General features: G+C 38.3%; 2 protein-coding genes and 4 non-coding genes across 6 annotated transcripts; 5 read left to right on the forward strand and 1 right to left on the reverse strand.

Moving 5' to 3' along the window:
• Positions 1-14: 14 nt before the first annotated feature.
• On the forward strand, positions 15-6,243 carry rpl4 (ribosomal protein L4). The gene is made up of 10 exons (XM_014998825.2): positions 15-98; positions 1,007-1,178; positions 1,527-1,633; positions 1,848-1,986; positions 2,249-2,373; positions 4,477-4,606; positions 4,808-4,964; positions 5,659-5,742; positions 5,921-6,041; positions 6,128-6,243. The coding sequence occupies exons 1-10, from the start codon at positions 96-98 to the stop codon at positions 6,194-6,196; spliced, it is 1,107 nt and encodes a 368-aa protein (XP_014854311.1). The 5' UTR covers positions 15-95; the 3' UTR covers positions 6,197-6,243.
• On the forward strand, positions 1,692-1,790 carry LOC148158653 (small nucleolar RNA SNORD16). Its single transcript, XR_015763207.1, has one exon. It is a non-coding gene; the product is annotated as a small nucleolar RNA SNORD16 (small nucleolar RNA).
• LOC148158654 (small nucleolar RNA SNORD16) lies at positions 2,076-2,175 on the forward strand. The gene has a single exon (XR_015763206.1). It is a non-coding gene; the product is annotated as a small nucleolar RNA SNORD16 (small nucleolar RNA).
• On the forward strand, positions 5,515-5,585 carry LOC148158655 (small nucleolar RNA SNORD18). The gene has a single exon (XR_015763205.1). It is a non-coding gene; the product is annotated as a small nucleolar RNA SNORD18 (small nucleolar RNA).
• Positions 5,785-5,852, forward strand: LOC148158656 (small nucleolar RNA SNORD18). The gene has a single exon (XR_015763204.1). It is a non-coding gene; the product is annotated as a small nucleolar RNA SNORD18 (small nucleolar RNA).
• Positions 6,239-17,732, reverse strand: map2k1 (mitogen-activated protein kinase kinase 1). The gene is made up of 11 exons (XM_014998824.2): positions 17,302-17,732; positions 12,314-12,524; positions 9,959-10,105; positions 9,739-9,816; positions 9,544-9,595; positions 8,515-8,639; positions 8,166-8,370; positions 8,006-8,070; positions 7,872-7,930; positions 7,716-7,761; positions 6,239-7,626 (listed from the first exon to the last, which is right to left on the reverse strand). Exons 1-11 carry the CDS (start codon positions 17,382-17,384, stop codon positions 7,513-7,515), a joined length of 1,185 nt encoding a protein of 394 aa, XP_014854310.1. The 5' UTR covers positions 17,385-17,732; the 3' UTR covers positions 6,239-7,512.
• Between the last annotated feature and the right edge of the window lie 230 nt (positions 17,733-17,962).

A 17,962-nucleotide genomic window follows, 5' to 3' on the forward strand; every position in this document is an offset into this window, starting at 1 on the left:
TATATGATCAGGGTTGAGTTACCAACTTCCTTTTTACTGTGGCCGCCATACCGTGAGGAGTGTGGTTCCCGGCGAGCCGAAAAAAACTGTTGAAAATGGTGAGAAATCACTGACATGTTACAATATATATGGTGCAGAACATGTGTATTTCTAGCATGTTTTACGTATTTTGCTAACTGTTTGGAAGTTTGTCTGGTAAAGAAGCTAATATTTAGATAAATCTGATCGCATAATTGAATGCTAGTCACTAGGAAGCTAACACGAGGAGCCATTTTAGACGACTGGTTAGTCCGAGTTACACGTGTTGTCTGCTGCAGCAGCGATTGTTGTATTAAACTGACTTTGAGTGTAATACTGGTGACTATTCCTTGAGTTTGTCTCAATAGTTGCTAACTACATACAATCTTAATAGTCCTTAGTGTAAGTTCAAGGTAACTCAGGATTTTACAATGTCACGTGAACAATTTGCTTAAGTGTCATCCAATGTCGGTAAGATAACTTAATTCAGGATAATTTACATTAACTAGCATTTTCTACAGCTATGTCGAAAATAAATGGGTTTATGTGAAGTGGCATAAACCCATTCACTATGACTTAATCACGGTAAAATGTGTGATTGTGTGTGAAAAGCTCAAACCCAGGTTAGCAATCAACAATTAGCCTAAGTAATTAATTCACTTCTAACACTACTATATCCTGCCAGTTCAAGTTGGTTAGTATTTCACTTTGTATTTTCACCACAACACCACCAGTGAAGAACATTGTGGCATGAATCAAAATATTAACCTAATTTGAATATTTGTTTAAAAAGCTAAATTAAATTCTGTAGTAGAATTGTATTTATTTTTTTGATGGAAGCTCAGTTTTCATCAGTGTATTTGAAAATTAGACGTTTTGATACGTTGTTGAAGGAAGGGGGGGAGTGCCAGTAAGAAAACACTTGTGCAGTTTAATGTGTGATCATCTGATGTGCATTTCACAGAAAATTTTGTTTTTACATTCTCAGGCCTGTGCCCGACCCCTCATCTCGGTGTTTTCCGACAAAGGAGAATCATCAGGCAAAAATGTTGTCATGCCTGCCGTCTTCAGGGCCCCCATTCGCCCTGATGTTGTGAATTTTGTGCACACCAACATGCGCAAAAACAACCGCCAGCCATATGCAGTCAGCGAGCTGGCAGGTGAGTCATTATACATTTGATGATGATTATAGAAAACTCAAATTTAAGCAGCAACTTTTATCAGTAATTTACTGTGACCATTTTCCATTGGTTGCTAGTCTGCTTTTGATTTGGACTTTGGGAAACATGACAACATTCTCCTGCTGGCGTATTATATTTGGTTATACCAAACTGAGTAGAACATAAAAACTACTTTGAAATTGCAGGTTGAGTTCAAATTCAGTCAAAATATCAAAACAATTTTTTTTTGTAAAATGACACAGTTGTGAATCTGAGTTAATCTAGTTTTGACCATAAAGTGGCTGCTGCTACCATAATTTATAACTGTGCTTATATTGAATCTTTCAGGCCACCAGACAAGTGCTGAGTCCTGGGGAACAGGAAGAGCTGTGGCCCGTATCCCTCGTGTGAGAGGTGGTGGTACTCACCGCTCTGGCCAGGGAGCTTTTGGAAATGTATCCTTGTTTTGAGTCCATTTGTTGTTTTCATGCCTTTAACAGCTAAATCCGGCCTTGCTGTGATGGTGTAATTTGCGTCTGACTCTGTGGTCAGTGACGGTATGCCTGCTGTCATATGCTGGCACAGACGACTGGTGAACATTGAGTCTGAGCAGGTATTAGAAGGGTTAATATTTAATTTAGTGGTGGACGATTCTTGACTTGGACCTAGATGTGTCGTGGTGGTCGCATGTTTGCCCCCACTAAAACTTGGCGCCGTTGGCACCGCAGGATCAACACCCCCCAGAAGCGTTACGCCATCTGCTCTGCCCTGGCTGCTTCTGCCATTCCTGCACTTGTGATGTCCAAGGGTAAGTTTCCCAAAAATAAAAATGTCCAGAAGAGTAACAGCTTTATTTTTTTTTAGCTAGGTCAGATTGTCTTTGCTGAACAGTTACCTTGCTATGATGGTGTAATTTGCGTCTGATCTTGTGAATGGTGACAGTTGCCTGCTGTCATTAAGCCATCACAGGTTATTGATGAGTGATAAACTCTGAGCAAGTTCAGGTGTTAAGTCAGTGCAGCAGTTGTTACTTGCATGTCCTTCAATTACATAAAACTTTTGATGGTCAGGACACCGCATTGAGGAAATCCCCGAAGTCCCGCTGGTGGTCGAAGACAAAGTTGAGGGCTACAAGAAGACCAAGGAGGCCGTGCTACTGCTGAAGAAGCTTAAAGCCTGGAACGATATCAAGAAGGTAAACTAAATCTGAAATTAGAGAAATGCATTTTCCTGCCAGTTGGTGGTCCTAGATGTTAAATGTGTCGGTGTGCTTAGAATGTGAAAATATAGTGATTGAGTTATTGGAGAGCTGAGTTAATGCTACAAATGTTTCTCCTTGATTAATTGTTCTGTAGAAGTAAGTACACAAATTTCTCAAAATAATAGAACTAATATACAACCCCTGGCAAAAAGTATGGAATCACCAGTCTTGGATGAGCACTCATTCAGACATTTCATGCTGTAAAACAAACTCAGATCAAAAACATGATACAATATTAAGGTCGTTCCAAAGTGCAACTTGTTGGCTTTCAGGAACACTCAAAGAAATGAAGAGAAAATATTGTGGAAGTCAGTGAATGATACTTTTATTGACCAAACACAGGGAAATAAATATGGAATCACTCAATTCTGAGGAAAAAAGTATGGAATCATGAAAAACGCATAAACAAAAGACCATTCAAAATACATCACTAGTATTTAGTTGCACCACCTTTGGCTTTTATAACAGCTTTCAGTCTTTGAGGCATGGACTTGATGAGTGACAAACAGTATTCTGCATCAATTTGGTGCCTACTCTCTTTGATAGCAGTTGCCAGATCAGCTTTGCTGGTTGGACCCTTCTTGTGGACCATTTTTTTCAATCTCCACCACAGGTTTTCAATTGGGTTGAGATCTGGACTATTTGCAGGCCATGACATCGACTGAATGTGTCTTTCTTCAAGGAATGCCTTCACTGTTTTTGCCCGATGGCACGATGCATTGTCATCTTGGAAAATTATTTCATCATCACCAAACATCTGTTCAATTGAAGGGATGAGAAAACTGTCCAAAATGTCAATGTAAACTTGTGCATTGATAGAAGAATTAACCACAGTCATCTCCCCAGTGCCTTTGCCTGACATGCAGCCCCATATCATCAAGGACTGTGGAAATTTGGTTGTTTTCTTCAGGCAGGCCTCTTCATAAATCTCACTGGAACGGCACCAAACAAAAGTTCCAGCATCATCACCTTGTCCAATGCAGATTCTTGACTCATCACTGAAGACAACTTTCATCCAGTCATCCACAGTCCATGATTGCCTCTCCTTAGCCCATTGGAGTCTCGTTCTTTTATGTTTAGGTGTCAATGCTGGTTTTCGTTTAGCTTTCCTGTATTGAAATCCCATCTCCTTTAGGCGATTTCTTACGGTTCGGTCACATACATTGACTCCAACTTCCTCCCATTTATGCTTCATCTGTTTAGTTGTACTTTTTCGGTTTTCAAGACAAATGGCCTTAAGTTGTTTGTCTTGACGCTTTGATGTCTTTCTTGGTCTACCAGTACGCTTGGCTTTAACAACCATTCCATGCTGTTTGTATTTGGTCCATATCTTGGATACAGCTGACTGTGAACAGCCCACATCTTTAGCAACCATGCGTGACGGGTTACCTTCTTCAAGAAGTTTCACAATCCTCTCTTTTGTTTCAAGGGACATTTCTCTTGTTGGAGCCATGGTTCTCACCACTCCACTTCGTCCAGCAGCCCTCCAAGGTGTCATGACTGCAGGTGTTTTGAACTGCACACTAACGGGCACATCTAATCTGGGGCAGGTGTCCATTTAGGGAAAGGAAATAGACTGGGTGTGTCCTTTTTTTTCTACCTCCAATTTGAGTGATTCCACACTTTTTTCCTCAGAATTGAGTGATTCCATATTTATTTCCCTGTGCTTGGTCAATAAAAGTATCATTCACTGACTTCCACAATATTTTCTCTTCATTTCTTTGAGTGTTCCTGAAAGCCAACAAGTTGCACTTTGGAACGACCTTAATATTGTATCATGTTTTTGATCTGAGTTTGTTTTACAGCATGAAATGTCTGAATGAGTGCTCATCCAAGACTGGTGATTCCATACTTTTTGCCAGGGGTTGTACATTAGAGAAGGTGTTAATATTTCATGTGACATTAAGCCAAAAGTGAATATTACATGCAGTATTTAAATGTTTTAAAATTGATATTTTGTACTTGTTTATCTCCGATTTTTTTTAACATGTTTTTGGCATCTGTATTTGTCTTAATTAACATAAATGTTGTTCGTAGGTCTATGCCTCTCAGCGCATGCGTGCTGGTAAGGGCAAGATGAGGAACCGCAGGCGTATCCAGCGCAAAGGTCCGTGTATCGTCTACAACCAAGACGCTGGTTTAACCAAAGCCTTCAGGAATATTCCAGGTGAGTTTTACTGCATTTACCACAGAGACCGTTTTCAGATTCACTCGTTTCAGGTGTTTAAATAAAAGTAGTTGGCAATGGTGATTAAATATTTTTTGTGCACCTCTGTGTTATGACTATAAATTAATTTGGAATATTATTCTTAATCCTGTGAACCATCCATTTTTGAAAATAAATGTACTTATTCCCCCTTTTTTCTAGGCATCACTCTGCAGAACGTGAACCAGCTGAACCTTCTGAGGCTCGCTCCTGGTGGTCACGTCGGACGGTTCTGCATCTGGACCGAAAGCGCTTTCCGCAAGCTGGATGAGCTGTACGGCACCTGGCGTAAAACATCCTCTCTCAAGAAGGACTACAAGTGAGTGTTAAAAAAAAAAACATCACATCTTACAGGTGCATGTCCGTAATAGAGAATTATTTGAAAAGTTTTTCAGTGATTTCATTCAAAAAGTTAAAAACTCTTTTACAGTGAGAGTGAAATAGTTTACTTCAGTTAATTTTAATGACTTTCGCTTAAAGCTAAAGAAAACCCTGAATTCAGTTTGTAAAGTTTAATATTTACAAGACTCAAGACTTCTTCATAAGAAATTATGGCCTACACAGTGATGTCGACCACTGCTGACCTGACTGCTGTCCAGCAAATGGTCTTTTCCTTTCCTTAAGCAACAAATGTACAATGAGTTTCAGTAGAGTGACATTTCTGAATTAAACCTTTATTGGTTTAATTGAAAAATTGAAAAAAACGCAATTTGGGTTTTCATTTGCAGTAACCTGGGATAATCAAAAATGGCCAACTGACCAATATATTTTACATAATTCACTTTTTGAATTTAATTCCTGAAATGAACTTTTCCATATTCTAATTTAGTGGTGTGCACCTGTACAGCAGTATATGTTTTCCACATGTATCTCAGTGATGAGCTTCCACTTCATGGTCCGTGTTTTTGAACTCTGTGATATTTGCTGAAGTTCTGAGTTGGTTCAAAATGAAACTTATCCTTCAGATGTGGTGTTTTTTGTTGGTTTTAATTATTGGTGCTTCTTGCTTTCAGGCTCCCAATGCACAAGATGACAAACACAGATCTGAGCAGGATTTTGAAGAGTGAGGAGATCCAGAAAGCACTTCGTGCTCCTAAGTATGTACTTTGTAGTTTTTTTTGTTGTTTGTAACCTTGTCTTGGCTATGATGATCTCCCACTTCTGGTCCGTGTTTCTGACCCCTGATTATTTTGGAAGTCCTGAGCATATCAAAAAAGTTATAAATCCTCTGTTGCATTTATAAGTCAAATTAACCTTTTACTTCTCCCATTGCAGCAAGAAGATCAAACGCAGAGTGCTGAAGAAGAATCCTCTGAAGAATTTGAAGATAATGCTCAAACTGAACCCTTACGCCAAGACAGCAAGACGTCATGCCATCCTGAAGCACGACCCTGCCGTAAGTACCTAGTGGTTTAAAATCTTCTGGAGATGGGAGGAATATTATAAACCAACTGAGGTTCACTGATTATCTTGTCTTCACAGATCAAGGCTAAGATGCTGAAGCCCAAGAAGAGGCCTGCAAAGAAGGCCCCTGCTAAACCCAAGGCATAAATCTAAACAGACTGGAGTTCAGTAAAATAAATCAGTTTCAAATACGAGTCAGAAGTTTTATTTAAACTATTTAATTCACAAGATAAATATCACAAAAGCCAACAAAGCCTTGTGGAGTGGATGAAGAGCAAGAGATGCACAATAAATCAGGACATCAGCATTAAGAGTTTTAAAAATACACAAGTTGGCCAAGATGATTTCATGACTTTTTCTGGGAAATGATTGTCCATGCATACAGAAGTAGGATGTGACCCTTTAGCCCAGGTGTGACTGACCTTAGACCTTGAAACATTGCTTCCATTCAAAAGGCTTAATCATACCAATTCTGCACATTTCTCTGGCAGAAAGGCTGCATTATATATGATTGAAGAGGAATGTTGAGTGCAGAGGTTTAGCAGCAGTATTTTTACATATCTGTATTGTTACAAAAAGATGGCTTTTCAATAAGGTCTCCTACGGTGACCTAAACAGCTGTCTAGTACACAATTTAATTCTGTATGTAAGTTTGTACAGTTGATATACAGGTGCATCTCAAAATGTTATGAATGCTTATTTCAACATTTACAGTGAAACTCGATTCATTATACATGATACATTTAAAGTTTGTAGAAAATAAAGCATATTGGACTATAAAGGGATTGAATTTCTGAAGTTACCGGCTATTCAAAGTGCCGGTTCCAAGCAAATTCATGAAAAGAAGGGAAGGGCATGTGGGAAATTAACAAGGTGTGGACCGCAGCTGGAGCCACAAGCCTCCACACAGATGGAATAAAAAGGAAAAGGACTGGACTAAAGTCATATCTTTAGAGGGAAGTAAAGTTTGCATCTCATTTGGAAATCAGTCAGGAGGAGCAGTTTCAATTCCCTAATACAATTATGATCATGTATTTTTACTTGCCTTGGAAAACCTAGAAGAGGAACCCTCTTTAGAGCCTCATGCAGATCACCTCCATCCCATGCCACATAAATGGAGCTTTTCTGTACGAAAAGCTCTTCAAGTGTTAAGAGTGCATACTGAATGGTGCATAGACATGCTCTTGTCTTACATTCAGTTTTTTGAACATAATTTGGGGTTTTTATCAGCTGTAATCCATAAACGTCAGAATTAAGTATTTAAACACGTTCGTCTGTGTAATGAGTCTGAGTTTCACTTTATGACTTAAATAATGGAGATTAACTTTTCATAATCTCTGAATTTATTGAGATGCACCTGTAAGATTAACACATTGCTTACTTTGGAGAAACACTTAGCAATAATAAAAATCAACCAAAACGTCTTTTTGATTGCTCTGGTTATGGCTTTGCAGTCGACAGTCTCACATGCTGGTGCCATGGGTGGGTGTCGCAGGCTGACTGAGTCCGATGGTGCTGCAGAGCCAGCCGGCAAAGTCCACCTCTTCTGCCTCGGATTGTTTGATAAAAGGGTGCACCTGAAAATGGAGCGTGTAAAAATAATGGAAATGAACTTTGTCATAATTTCTGAATTCATATGAGGTGCATAAGTTGGAGTCGTACTTACCATCAGCTGCTTCAAGTCTGCTCTCTCTGCAGGATTCTTAATCAGGCTGCAACAAAAGGGAAAGAAAATCATGCTTTCCAGCAGAGCTGTTCTGAGATGTGTCAAGTGTGTTTCTTTTCATAGCAGAAAGTGTAAAGAAAATTCTTTCTTACATACCATTTATTCACAAACTCCTGGAATTCGGCACTGAATATCGCAGGGAGCTTTGGTGGGGGCTAAAGATGGAAGTAAAACAAATGAAGTTAGCACGATGGATATGATATAACACTAAATACGGCAGACAAACTCACCTCATTGACTATGTAATCGAGTAGTTCAAATATAGCCATTGGTGGTCTGCTGTTTGGTCCGTACGCTAAGCAGGAAAATAAATGAATGGATCAAGATAAGAGTTAATAGTGAAGGACATTAAAAAACCCTTTAGGAGCTGCTGCGCTGTGTCACACTTACAGCTGCCCGTACGTCCAGGGGGGCACGGTTTGGGGGACTCGCTGGAGGCTGCCTCCCCTTCCACTGGAAACCCAAAGATCTGCTCCAGTTCCTTGGAATCAGGTGGAGGGATGGGGAAGCGTCCGATGGCCATTTCCACCAAAGACAGACCCATACTCCAGATGTCTGACTGAACAGAGTAATGCGTTCCCTGCAGACGCTCTGGCTGCACAACGCGCATCAGATTTAATCAGTTATTACGGAGATTAGTGACTACACATTAACTTGTATTGTGAAGATATCTGCTTTAAGGAATATGTTCTGGTGGAGCAGTTTACATATATATATGTTATTTGTGTGCTGAGCTCACCGACATGTAAGAGCGAGTTCCCACAAAGGAGTTGGCCATGGAGTCTATGAGCTGTCCGCTCACTCCAAAGTCACACAGCTTGATCTCACCGCGGGAATTCACCAGGATGTTAGAAGGCTTGACATCTGAGAGATCCATCCACAGTACATAGTTATCAATGGCAAAGAACAGGCAGCCCAGAATAAACTCATGCAGGATGATTTTTAATTGATAATCTACGTGGAATGCTGTTTTGTTTTGTAATTTGAGCTTCCCCAGTGTTTAACTTTACTCAGTCCCCTGTGATCGCGCCATAGCAATCATGCCGTTTACAAGATCAAACATAATTATATCATTACTGCATGTTAAAAGAGCCCTAATTAAAAATACAAATACAAGAAAAAACCCTCAGGATTAGACAAGAAATATCTAAACCATGGCATGGTTTCCCTCAAACTTCAAGTGAGATCATGCACTATTATTTTATGCATTCTGAGTAAAGAATATTTTTTATTACCAGGATTTCTACAGAGTCTAAAAGTAAGGAATCTGATCCAATCAGTTTCCAGATAGGGAAAAAGAAAATAGCAAATGGAAAACTATTTTTTTCCAAATTTTCTGAACTATCTCACTGTGTCTACAAATCTATCCATCCATTTGTCCTCACCTCCTCTTTGTTTGTTTCCATCCATCCATAAATTATGAACCGTTGTATTTACTTTATAACTTAACTTCAGAAATTTGAATTTGACGTCGTGGAACCCTGTATTCCATAAAACAGTGACTCTTTTTCGCTTTCCAAGTTCAGCGCCTTTGATCATTGAATTAACACACTAACACGTTTCTCACTTGTTTTCCAAAATGAGAATGTGAGATCTTTTTTTTATTTTTTCTTCTAGTTTTTCCTAAGCATTTGGCCCAATTTATTCAAAGATTTTTCTGGCATAAAATTCAAAAGAGATCTTAGGTTTCGGAACGGAATAAAAAAAAAATCTCTCTTTTCCAACAAACATTGCCTTTGTAAAACTTTGTTCAGGAATTAAAACAAACCTCTATGCATGATCTTGTGCTTCTCACGCAGGTAGGAAAGACCTTTGATGACCTGTAAGATACATTTTGGACTGTCAGCGCAATAACAAATTACTTAGTGTTGCAACATAAATCTTCTTTTTGGTGCAGAGGGAAACAGTTTTTCATAGATTTAATATGGATAAAATTGGTGGGAGAGGTGTTGGTACTACCCACAGCAATGCTGACTTTGCCAAGAATCTCCTCTGGGATTTTGCCTGCTTTCTTCAGTGACTGGTCTAGAGAGCCACCATCCTGAAGCCACAAAGAAAGAGGAAAAAAATGGAGACCGTTCATTTGAGACAGAGAGATCAGCAGTTATAGATTACTAGCATTTCAACTGGGATAAAACTTGAAATAAACGTGCAAGAGCGGTCTGCGGGAAAAAAAAAAGTACCATGTGCTCCATGCAGATGCTGATTTCTCCATCGCTGTAAAACGCACCATAGAAGCCCACTATGTACGGAGAGTTACACTCATGTAGCACCTGCAGCTCCCGGATAATCTGGTTCCTGATGGCTGGCTTAATCTCCAGGTGGATCAGCTGGAACAGAGGGAACAATTTTAGTTAGATGTAAAAAAAAAAAAAAAAAGCATTACAAAACTTCATTTTGGATTTTTGGATGCATATTTGTCTCAACTCCTGTGTTTACCTCACAAAGCCTTGTATTTTTTTATTTTTCCTGATACTTGATGTGCAAAAAGTAGCTTCTAGTACAGTGGCTAGCAAAAATCCAAATAACTCTTGAGTTTTTCTCAAATTTTGTGAAATTACAACCTCAAATCTACGAGTATATTATGGGGATTTTATTTAGTAGACCAAAGTAGAGCATGATAGTTAAGTGAATGACTATTCCTGGTTTTTACCTATTCCCAGGTAAACACTTGAAATATGTGTTGGGCATTCATTGTAGCTCCCTTTTCTCCGACAACCCAAATAAAATCCAGTACAACTTCATTGGTAAATATCCACACTCGGGTAAATGCAGGTGTTCTGTGAATGTCTCAGAATTGTGTTAGGGAACATTAGTGAACAAACTTCGTCATTAAGTCAAAAACCACGTCAAATGGGTCAGGCTTTGGTTCTAAAACCACATCAAAAAGTTTGAAAGGCAGGACAAGGAGAGCATCAATCAGAGAAGCGGCCAAGAAGGCCATTATAATTCTGGAGGAGCTGAAGGTCCACTACTCAATTGTGAAAAACTGCTAATGGAACAAATATTAATAAGATGTCTAATAAGAAGTGTTCATGCAACAGTGGCAAAAATAAACATGCAGCCAAAACTGCTATGGAACGTTATCGATCAAAGTATTGTTGTTGCGCAACATCCCCCTCCGCTCTTCTCTCTACTTCCCCTTCTGAGAGGAGGGAGATGTGCTTCCCAGCTCTCCGTCTAACAGGTCAGAGAAGCCTCTAACTCCTGAGTATTAGTACAGATGAGAATATAGAGGACATTCTGTTTAAGCTGGACGCGAGAAAGACTAGCCTGGTTTCTAACGACCTCTGCCTCCAGATGTCCCACCCTTTTTCACCCTGTGAATTAGCCATAAAAAACATAAAAATCCTTTTTATCCAATTACTCAAAATGTTTAGATTTTATTCTTTAAACCTTTAATGCTTTGAAATGAGTAATCTGAACTATTTTTATTCACTGCAGGCTGGAAACTTCCCCTTTCTTCAGGAAACCTGCTCTTCCTGTTCCATGACTCTCTTTCTGCCTGACTATGATTTTTTTTATGATTAAATAGAAAAAGAGTAGAATTAAAGCAAAGTTTGCAGGACACAATAACAACACACACAACCAGATTAATTTTATACAGTCTGACTCTACTGTTGGGTCTGGATGTCACCTGTGTACTCAATTTTAAAGGTAACTTTATTCATTGTTATTATTAAACTAAAATCTCCAGCATGGGGAAGTGGGATGAGCTCGACTTTTCTCAACCGTATATTTAGGCATTAGAACAGGGTAAAAGTTGTTGCGCACACAGGCTCTCCAGCCAATCTGACTGAATTTTAGCTAGTTAGCAAAAATCACAGTCTTTTCAGAACTGCTAGACACAGACACCAAAAAACGGCATCAGAAGGTGGATCAATGGCTACATTTCTTATCTATAAAAACATGTTAAAGCATGTATCATCTCATTTTAGTTCTCAATTATGCTCTATCTGTGTTACAATGACAAAACATTAAAAGGTTTGAGAGGTATGAATAGTTTAGTGAAGTACTGTGCATGAGGAACCCACCTCACTAAAGGTGCTGGAGAAAACAAGCACTGTTCTTATGCAACAGCCCAGAAAAGTGTTTGCTTCCACACAATGCCCAAGGACACGCAGCAGAACACGATGCTAAGAGAGAAATCATGTGCTCTGCTTTTTTTGGAGTCAAAACATCAGCTTCAAGTAATGGAAACTCAATTTTAGAAGATTTAAAAAGATTAAATAGTTATGTTGAAATATGTTTTTTTTTACACATGCACTGATCTCTAACAGGGTATCTAAGCAGAATGCACGTAGAAGGAAAGTTTTTCCTACCATAATATTATAATAACTTCCTTTGTGATGACAAAGAAAATCACTAGTGCATTCTAATCCATGTTTTTGTTAACTCATTTTGCATGTGCTGAGTTGTTATAAAAGAAGAAACCTGAAGAGTTTTTTTTTTTTTTTTTTTGGGCACATTTCTTGGAAATTAAGTTCAGTGTTCAAGCAAACAGCCTCTTCACTGACACTACACACGCAGCAGCTCACCTTCCTGGCCATAATCAGACCGGATGGTCGATGTGAGACTTTAAAAACGACGCCTCCGTTGCCTGCGCCGAGCTCGCAGATCTTCTCAAAGTCATCATCCTTCAGCTCTCCCACTTTCTGCTTCTGTGTCAGGAAGGCCTCCAAGCGTTTTCGTTGCTGCTCGTCCAGCTCAAGCTCCTCCAGCTTTTTCTGCAAAGCCTCCAAGTTTGTTCTAAAAAAAAAACAAAAAACAAAACAAAATCACCAGTTTGCGTAATCTGTGATTTCCTCCAATAAAAATACTCAAATGCATTTATGCAATGTTCTAATTAAAATGAGGGCATTTTAACTCTAATGACCTTTCCAATATCTTAATTACACTTATGTAAGATCCAGCAAAAAATAAATATCTTTAAAGCATCATGCTGCCACCACCATGTTTCACACACAGTGAGAATGGTGTGTTCAGGGTGGTGTGCAGTGTTATGTTTTGCATAAAGGCCAAAACGTTGGTTACAGGTTTAGTGGTCTATCACATGAAACCCCAATAACGCAGTGCATTAATCAGTTAATTGTGAGATAAAATTTATTTTGTATATTTTTTATTTATTTTTTTTTTTTAATAAAAGTTAAATAAGCAGAATGATGCATTTTCATCCTCAACAAAAGCAGAAATCACCTCTAGCCTGGTCATTTGCACAGACAAAGCTCCCAATCTGCATGAAAGAACACTGAAGTAGAGACGGGACGCTTTTCATTAAGCTCAGCGATGATTGAACTCTTCTTTTTTTTTTCTTTGCACTAAGTAAATCACGAGTCGCTGGAGAGCAGCTGGAGGAGAGAAGCACACGCTCCTCTCCACTCAGCCCCATGCAGCACAGAGAGGGTTAAGTGCTTTTATTTTTTGATAGTGGAACTGCATATCCATGGAGACAAGGTGCCGTGTTTTGGCTGGATGTGGGTGGTGTGGGCGTTTGTTCGTTTCACAAGAGCTGGAGGTGGAGGAGGCGGGGAGACACTGAGAACAGCAGCAGCCTGGAACACACTCCATTCAAGATGTGTAGTGTACCCCCCCACCCCCCACACCTTCAGGTTCAGGCGGAAGCTGGCTTTTGTTTGCCGTCCACGCAACATCCAAGGACATCCAGCAAGAATATCAAGCAAAGGAGAACTATGTTTCTGCAAGTTGTCTCAAAGATCTCTGTAGATAAGATGACATGCCTTTTTTTTCCCTGTTTAGAGAAGGTACACCTGTTGGACAACGTTACATATACTTGAGTGCAGTGTTTACATTCCCAGCTGGTTTACCTAAACTCTTCTTTTTCAGAGAGAAATAATGACACAACCTAAAAGAATTTTGGTGGTAAACATTTTTAGATTTTTTTTTTTCTGATATCCAGATGGACAGAATTATTCACACAGTCATTCAAACACTTTTGGTAGACATTAACAAGCTTCTTGCAAATTCTGGTAGAATTTGACCACTCTTCATTAGAGCTGGTTTATTTTGAGGCACAAACTAGGCTTTAAAGCATAGTTCACAAATGTTCAATCTACTCCAAATCCAGTTCTGATATTTTGGCATTTTTGTCTTGCTTAAACAACTGTTTTGAACATTTCGGTAATGATTTGAGGACACCTAAAAAATGTATGACTGGCAGGAAAACGGACCCTAAGCATTATTCTGCCACCATCACACTTGACAGCTTGCACAATGTTCTTATGTCTAAAAACGTCCGTTTGACTCCTCTGGACATTATTCTTGTTCTGCGATTAAATATCTTAGTCTCATTTGACCATAAAACATTTGACTTATTTTATCAGGGCAAACCGTGACACTGCAGTCACAGATTGTCCAGCATATGATGGACTTAGGTCTCCGAGGTTCCTGGATTGTTTGTAATCATCTAAACCAATTTCGTTTCATTTCATGTCACAATTTAACTCAAATGAGCGAAACAGAAAATTCAAGGCTGAAACAAAAAATGTAGCACTGTCCCAGGATAGTGTTATGTATGTTACATTTTTATTCCACCTTAGAAAAATATTGAAAAACCCCGTAATATGATATACTGATAAGAAGTGTATGTGATCTTCTGAATGGTAGATGGTAGTGCAGAATAAAACAAGTTTTATTCTGCACTTGTTTTAACAGAATAAAACTTATTTCAGAAAACGGTGGCATGCCATCTAGGGAGTTCTGAGCATTGACTTTATTGCAAAATATGCAAAGAAAAACATGAAAAATTAACCTCACTATGAATAATAAACCTGAGAAACTACTCCAAATTATAAATTATAATACATATTGTCATGAGATTTCCAAGATTTGGTTAGATAACACTACTCTGGACACCTTTTGATTTGCTATCATCTCTCCTGCTTTAATATTGCATTCTTGGCTTAAACATAAAGTGGGTCTCTGAGTGTGCAGCAGCAGGAACCGACAGCCATTTCACACTGTGAAAGCTTCTGGCCGACTAGAAAATGGGCAGTCCTGTTTTTTTCACCATGCTGTAATGGTCTGGTTTCTGGGAAGAGGCTCGTCATTGAATTAAGCTTATTTACCACCATTATATTTGCTGACTGTGGTGTTCCAAATCATCCACAGCAATGTGCTTATGTTTTGAAATGCATGTTTTTAAACAAGGACACATTCAAAACTGTAGTTATTGCAACCACAATTCTGATGCTGTGAATAGATAATATATATTATATATACAAAAAAAACGTTTACACTTTTAGAAAAGTAATTTTCTGTACTTTAAATACACAAATTTGAACCATCATAATATTCTATTTTTTTTTTTTTTACGAGTTTGTCTGCCGAGACAAAAAACCAGGTGGTAAAGCCAAATTGAATTCTACATGAGGTTATTAAATAGTAAATTATTTGCCCCAATAATCTTCTAAAGTCCTGTTAACAGCAGACATCTGATTTTCATTTCCAGCACATCTATTGCTATTGGCAAGATCGCACATAAAGAGAGTCCTAATTTTACGTTTAAAAGTTTCTCATATTTCGTTTCAAGGAAAATGTAAAGATACTCTGCAGTGGTGTATTTCTATTCACTAAAAAATGAGACAATAAAGCAGCATAGAATTTAGTTTTTAAAGAACTGAAGGGGAAAACTGATCATTTGTCATATGTGTTTTTGGGGAGTTGTGCGTGGCACAAGAATCAAGCTGATCAGCAGTAAACACTAAAGTAGACAAGCAATTATTGGTAGATTTCGACAGATATTTTAAAGTTGAAGTTCAGGTGTTTGACCTTACTGGTTTGATTTCTGGTTATGCAGCAGTGGATGATGCTGAAACCTGTAGCTTTTGATTCTTTTGTTGCACAGCTGTTTCTAACAGTGAGAGTGACAGAATAACACCAGTCTGCAACAGACTGTCAGTGTGAGGTTTATACTGTGTGATAGAGTCCTGGATGAAGAGATTCCACACTTTCAGGGTTCCTCTTCAGGGTTTACTGCCCTTCATCCTGTTGCAGCTTGTCCAGAGTAGCAGGAATGTTAACAGCCTCGCGCCAAACAACACATTATCATCTGCAGGTTCTAACAATGACAGGCTAAAGCTCATATGCAGCAGTTCTGTCTCCAGAAGTTTTATCTAATGATAGAAGTATAACATGTTTTGCCCTGGATGACATGTTACAGAAGCAGCCTCACAGTAAGTAAACATGTTACATAGTATTCATCTCAGTCGAACCAGTTCATGGCAGCACTGACACAAGCTTTTTCCTCATGCGATAAAGCTGGGCTTTGTGTCACAAAGGTTTTATTTCTTCATTATTATGTCTAGGCAAAAGGTGGTGAGAAAGAAACAGGTGCATAGACTAAAACATGTGTTATTTAGCATATTGCTTTAGCTGCACGCTCCTGTAAAAAAGGGCTCTGGAGAGCTGTGGTTTACATACAGTGGTGATTACATTGGGAAGGAATGGTAAACAATATATTTTTAACTGTTTCCCCTCCCCAACAAGAAATATGAACAAAGTGGAACAAAGGTCACAATCAAAAATGTTTTTCTAACCTTCTCTTCATAACAGTGATGATAAGTCAGTGCTCTAACAGTTTTACTGATAAAATAACGGTTTTTGCTGTCATTGTGCTATGGAAGTACAGGTGGCATCAGTAGCATTTTTTAGCATTAGTTTTTACTTCATTATTTACTTACATTATCTAATGCTTGATGCTAATGATGATTTTATGATTATTAATTTACTACTTTTAATTTTGTATAGGATATTTTTACTTTACATGTAAACTGTTTATATAATACCAATACAATTTTCTAAAATGATTGACAGCAAATTTATAAAACACATAATTTATTTCCTTCCTACACAGATCAATAAAATCCTGGTTTTTTAGTTACAAATACTCGTGAAAGCTTAATTGTGCACTAACTCAAGGCACTTTTTTTTTCAACAAACACCCATGTAAATGGAAATAAATCCAGGCAACTTTTATATATTTTGGGTCAGAAGAAGGTTGGAAATTTGTTTTTGTAATTCTCTTATACTTTTACTTTGTCTTATTTGTTTTGTTACAAATTCAGACAAAAAAAGTCCAATTTATTGAAAACTCTAACAAAAACTACATTTTAAAAATGTATTAGTTTTATTCATTTTAAATTAACAATGATTGTAATTGAACTCATTTAATGTTATATTTTACAATTAAGCAGATCAACAAAGTGTAAAATTCATCAATAGGTGCAACTAAAGACAGACACCAGATGTGTAGACTGTATGACCATTTTACAAAAGCGCTCTAGAAATACTTTTGCTAGGCTTTTAAAAAATTTAAAACATTTCAACTGATAATTGCAGGAGGCGCAGCATAGATCAATAAAATCAGACTGAAACACACATTCGCCTGGTGCAGAGTCTCAGGTACACACACACACACTAACACGCCAAATTCCCTTCATGAATGTCCCATAATTAGGTCATAGCTGAGAGTCTGAATATGAGCAGTAGATTATTGATGGACACTCACTCTGAGGCTCCTGTTCCGTTGATAGTGTTTCCATCAGGAATCGGGTTCAGCTGGATCGGTTCTGGCTTCTTTCTTTTCTGCATGTTAGGGACAAGAATCAAGCGGGACAGGAAACAGATACAGAGGATCAGAGACAGGAGCAACGAAAAGAGACGTGGATGGACTCAAAGTGGATATCTCAGGGTGGAAAAATCACTGCCGTTTTAAGCTGCAGGGGCAAAGCAGCTGATGGTGGTGGATAAACGTCACGACAATATTTACACTGGTCTTCCGGATAGCATGGTAGAGCTAAGTGCAGCGCTCCCCCTGCTGGTTGTGTCTGAAACTGCCGTCATCCCGCTGAATTCAGAGCAGAGATTTTCTAGTTACATTAATAATCATACAATTTTTCACATAAAAAAAAAAATAAAAAATAAGAATAGTTTTGGATCAGATGTTTTTTTCCCCCTATATTCTGTTTTAGAAGTGTTGATATCTATTTGTCTTGTGAGCACAAACTCATAATCTCCCAGCCCATGTTTCCTCAGAAACATTTCCCTTCAAATGATTTGCAGGAGTGAATCGTAAAATGGCCATTGAAGAAATCGTTAAACACCACAAGAAAGCTTAAATAAATATGGGGATACACATTAGTATCTTTCAATCACTTTATGTTACATAA

Source organism: Poecilia mexicana, unplaced genomic scaffold, assembly GCF_051168715.1.
Source record: "Poecilia mexicana isolate PSO_F unplaced genomic scaffold, ASM5116871v1 scaffold_6, whole genome shotgun sequence".
Lineage (NCBI taxonomy): Eukaryota > Metazoa > Chordata > Actinopteri > Cyprinodontiformes > Poeciliidae > Poecilia > Poecilia mexicana.